Genomic DNA, 3,825 nt, shown 5'->3' with positions numbered 1-3,825 from the left:
TGCAGGTTGGATGGTGATGGGTGGATTATTTTTTGGGAGGTGGAAGTGGGTAGGGAACGCGTCGGTTTCAGGTGCGCAGTGCGCTGTTATAATGCAGGAAGTGCGTGATATTTGCCTTCCGGTTGGAAGGACCAGGGTAAAGATGCGTTTGTGTGTTGGGGGTTTTGGGATTCAGGTGGTTGGGATTGTGCCTAGAGGACAGCTGTTTTGTAGGCGCATGGGGGTTTCCCCATTTGTACGGTGTTGATGGAATGCCGCAAAACTGGGCATTGGTGAAAGTTCGTCTGTGGAGTGGTTCAGCCCTGATGTGTTAGTATTGTGTTATGTGCGTTTGGGATTGTTAGCGGAACATGAAGGATTTGACGTGTAGCGATGCATACATTCTCGGTCGTTTTTCTTTTGTTGCGCCGTGGAAGGCGAATGCTGAAGTGAATGCCGCAGTTGGACATTGAAGGCGATGTTTTGACTCGAAGGAGGTATGTTGTTGGTGGCTCTGTGATGCTGTTTTCAGTGGTTGGTAGTGCTTGCGAGGTTTGGTACTGCGATATCCATGGTGACACTAAGGCACTGGCGTGAGCGTGCGACTAGGACCTTTTCAATGTTATCTGATAGACTAGGATATAGCAACCTATGCTTATTGCGTATGGGGGCCAGTTGACGATCATGAATGACTTGACTGGTTTCAGCGCGTTTGGAAGCCTTGGTTATTTAACGCAGATTGTAAGCAGCGTTTTGTTCAATTGTTGGGTTGATTGAGGGCATTATCGATGCTGGTGTTGCGATTCTTGTGGTTGGAGGAGAGCAGTGCCATATGGGGTTAGGGCGTTTTGCATTTTTGTGGACAGAGTCGAATATGTTATGTTGTGTAGGAAAGGCAGAAGCGTTGTGTTGCGGCTAGCCATTTCCGTGGGTTGTGGTTCGGACAGTAAATGCTGAATGGTGGATGAATGCTTGAAGTGTGTTGTGCTAGGTTGTGGTAGGCGGTGGTTGGAGTGACTGAGTTAGTAGGACATTGAAGACAACCTTTTGATTTGCAGACAGTGGGTGTTAGTGGGTTAATGATGGTGTTTTCAGTGGCGGTTAGTGTTTGGGAGGTTTTGGTACTGCGATATCCAAGGTGGCAATAGAGCAATGCGGTGAGTGGGGGACAACGGATTTTGTAATAGATTCTGCTTGGCTATGATATATCAGGCTATGGTATCCCTTATGAGGGTGGTTAGCTGATTGTGAAGGATTTGAATTGTGGCAGCACGTGTGGGAGGCTGGGTTATGGAATGCAGAGCGTAGGTCGTGGTTTGTTTAGTTGCAGGGTTGATTGGGGGTGTCTGCTGATGTTGATGTTGCGAATCTTGTGGTTGGGGAAGGACAGGGGGTAATGTGACTGGGTGGTTGTGCATTTGTGTTGCGTGCGTCGAACATGTTATGTTGTGTATGGGAGGCAGCTGAGATGTGTTGTGGGTAGCTGATTACGTGGTTTGTGGGTGGGACAGTGAATGTTGCAGCGCCTATGCATGCTTGAACTTTGTTGTGTTAGGTTTTGGTAGACGATGATTGGAGTGACTGAGTTAGTTGGACATTGAAGACAACCTTTTGATTTGCAGGACGTGCGTTTTTAGTGGTTTGAAGAAGCTGTTTACAGTGGTGGGTAGTGTTTGGGTCGGTTGGTACTGCAACACCGGAGGTCTGAGGGTTTTGGCCTCCTTTATTTGCGTTGAGGGAACATGACATTAGATAAGGGAGGGATTTATTTCGCTGACTGGATTATCAATTTGTAGGATGTGCGTGTGGCGATCTCAGCGGTGTGGCATCATTAGTTGTGTTAGTTCTCAGCCTACGAAGCGCTTTGACGTTAGACTACGCCATTGGTCTAGATATCCTGGATACGTTTCCAATTTTAGGAAGTGCGTATCGGAGACCTAAAAGCAGATGGGTCAGGCACATTTGAGTTGATTGGGTATGCCTAAAAGTTTTGCCACTCGGACGTTCGGTTGCTGTTGCGGGCGGGCTACGAGTGTTGTTCGTGAGTGCGACGCTTTGCGAGTTTGTGGACTACTTGTGATGAGCTGTATGCTGTACTGGGCATTTGCGCAGACTGGATGGTGATGTGTGGATTATTTTTTGGGAGGTGGAAGTGGGGAACAGGTGCGCAGTGCTTTTTTATAATACAGAGAGTGCGTGGTAGTTGATGTTTGTGCTGCGGCTAGTGCAGGGCCATTTTGTAGATGCATGGGAGTTTCCTCATGTGTGTGGCGTTGATGGAATGTTCCTCACTGGGCACTGTTGAAGGTTGATGTATGATTTGCTTCAGCCATGGTGTCGGAGTTTTGCGCCACGTGTGATGGCGATTGTCAGGGAGACGCGCAGGATATGACTTGCAGCAGCGCATACATGGTCGACCGTTTTTGTTGGGGTGCGTTGCGGCAGGCGATGGTTGGTTGTTGTGACTGTTGTAGCTGGACATTGAAAACGGCCTTTTGATTTGTAGGGAGTGCGTGTTAGTGGCTTTATGCTGTTTTCAGTGGTGGGTAGTGTTTGGGACGGGTATCACTGTGACATTCATGTTGGCAATTGAGCAGTGGCGTGAGAAAGCGACTACAACTTTTTGAAAGCTATGTGATTGGCTATGATATCTCAACTTATCCGTATTCTCACCCGCGATTGTTCGCGGAGTATGAATTTCTTGACTTCTAAAAACAGATGGTGAATACTAGGTCGTGGAATGCAGAAAGTAAGGCGCGTTGTGTGGGGGAAGCAGCTGAGTTCTGTTGTGGGTAGCTAATCACGTGGATTCTCGATGGGACAATGAACGCTGCATTGTACGTACATCCTTGATCTTTGTTGTTGTCCTAGGTTGTGGTAGGCGATGGAGATAAGGAATATGTTACAGTTGCATATTCTGTATATAGTCTGTTTCGAAGATTGGTGCGGATTGACGTCGCATCAAAGCCTAGAGCTGTAGCTAATGATTGAGCAGTCACTGCATGTACTGAACCTCTTAGGGTCCTTGACATAGATTATTCACGCATACGTTATGAAACAGTACCAGTTCGTAAGTTTTGCTCTCTTAGCCTGTTAGGACGTTTTGCATTTTATATGTGTGAACGCAATATCTTATGAAGTGTGTGGGAGAGCGAGCTGAGTTGTGTTATGAGTAGCAGGTTCCGTCGTTTGTGCAGGAGACAATGAATGCTGCAAGTATCCGAAGGCTTGAACTGACTGGGCCTAGGTTGTGGTGGGCGATGGTTGGAGTGACTGCGGCATTTAGATATTGAAGGCGACTTTCTGATTTGTTGGGTGTGCATGTTAGTGCCTTGAGGTGTTTTTTGAGGTGGGTAGTGCTTGGATGCCTTGTACTGCGATATCCGTGGTGGCAATAGAGCAGTGCCGCGAGTGGGGGACAATGAAGTTTTTAATATATTTTGGTTGGCTATGATATAGCAGACTATGGGTATTGCGTATGATGATGGAGGCGATTGTGAAGGATTTGAATTGTGGCAGCACATGTGGGAGGCTGGGTTTTGGAATGCAGCCGGTAAGTCGTTTTTTGTTTAGTTGCAGGGTTGATTGGAGGTGTTTGCTGATGCTGATGTTGCGATTCTTGTGTTTGGAGGAGAGGAGTGCCATATGGGGTTAGGGCGTTTTGCATGTTTGTGTTGTACGTCGAATATGTTGCGTTGTGTATGGGAGGCAGCTGAGTTGTGTTGTGTGTAGCTGATTACGTGGTTTGTGGGTGATACAATGAATGCTACAGCGCGTATACAGGCTTGAAGTGTGTTGTTGTGCTAGGTTGTGGTAGGCGATGGTTGGAGTGACTGAGTTAGTTGG

At 47.3% G+C, this 3,825-nt stretch overlaps 1 protein-coding gene across 1 annotated transcript; it reads left to right on the top strand.

Moving 5' to 3' along the window:
• Positions 1–16: 16 nt before the first annotated feature.
• Positions 17–3,816, top strand: EMWEY_00058580 (hypothetical protein; the record flags this gene model as incomplete). Its single annotated transcript, XM_013480870.1, has 12 exons — positions 17–78; positions 176–309; positions 512–572; positions 846–925; positions 1,221–1,283; positions 1,776–1,901; positions 2,092–2,142; positions 2,309–2,430; positions 2,520–2,580; positions 2,861–2,922; positions 3,442–3,532; positions 3,797–3,816. The coding sequence occupies 12 exons, from the start codon at positions 17–19 to the stop codon at positions 3,814–3,816; spliced, it is 933 nt and encodes a 310-aa protein (XP_013336324.1).
• Positions 3,817–3,825: the final 9 nt, after the last annotated feature.

This window comes from Eimeria maxima, genomic scaffold, assembly GCF_000499605.1.
Source record: "Eimeria maxima Weybridge genomic scaffold, Emw_scaff2446, whole genome shotgun sequence".
Taxonomy (NCBI): domain Eukaryota; phylum Apicomplexa; class Conoidasida; order Eucoccidiorida; family Eimeriidae; genus Eimeria; species Eimeria maxima.
Note: the sequence above shows the minus strand (reverse complement) of the source record. Positions and strands in the feature narration are given on the sequence as shown.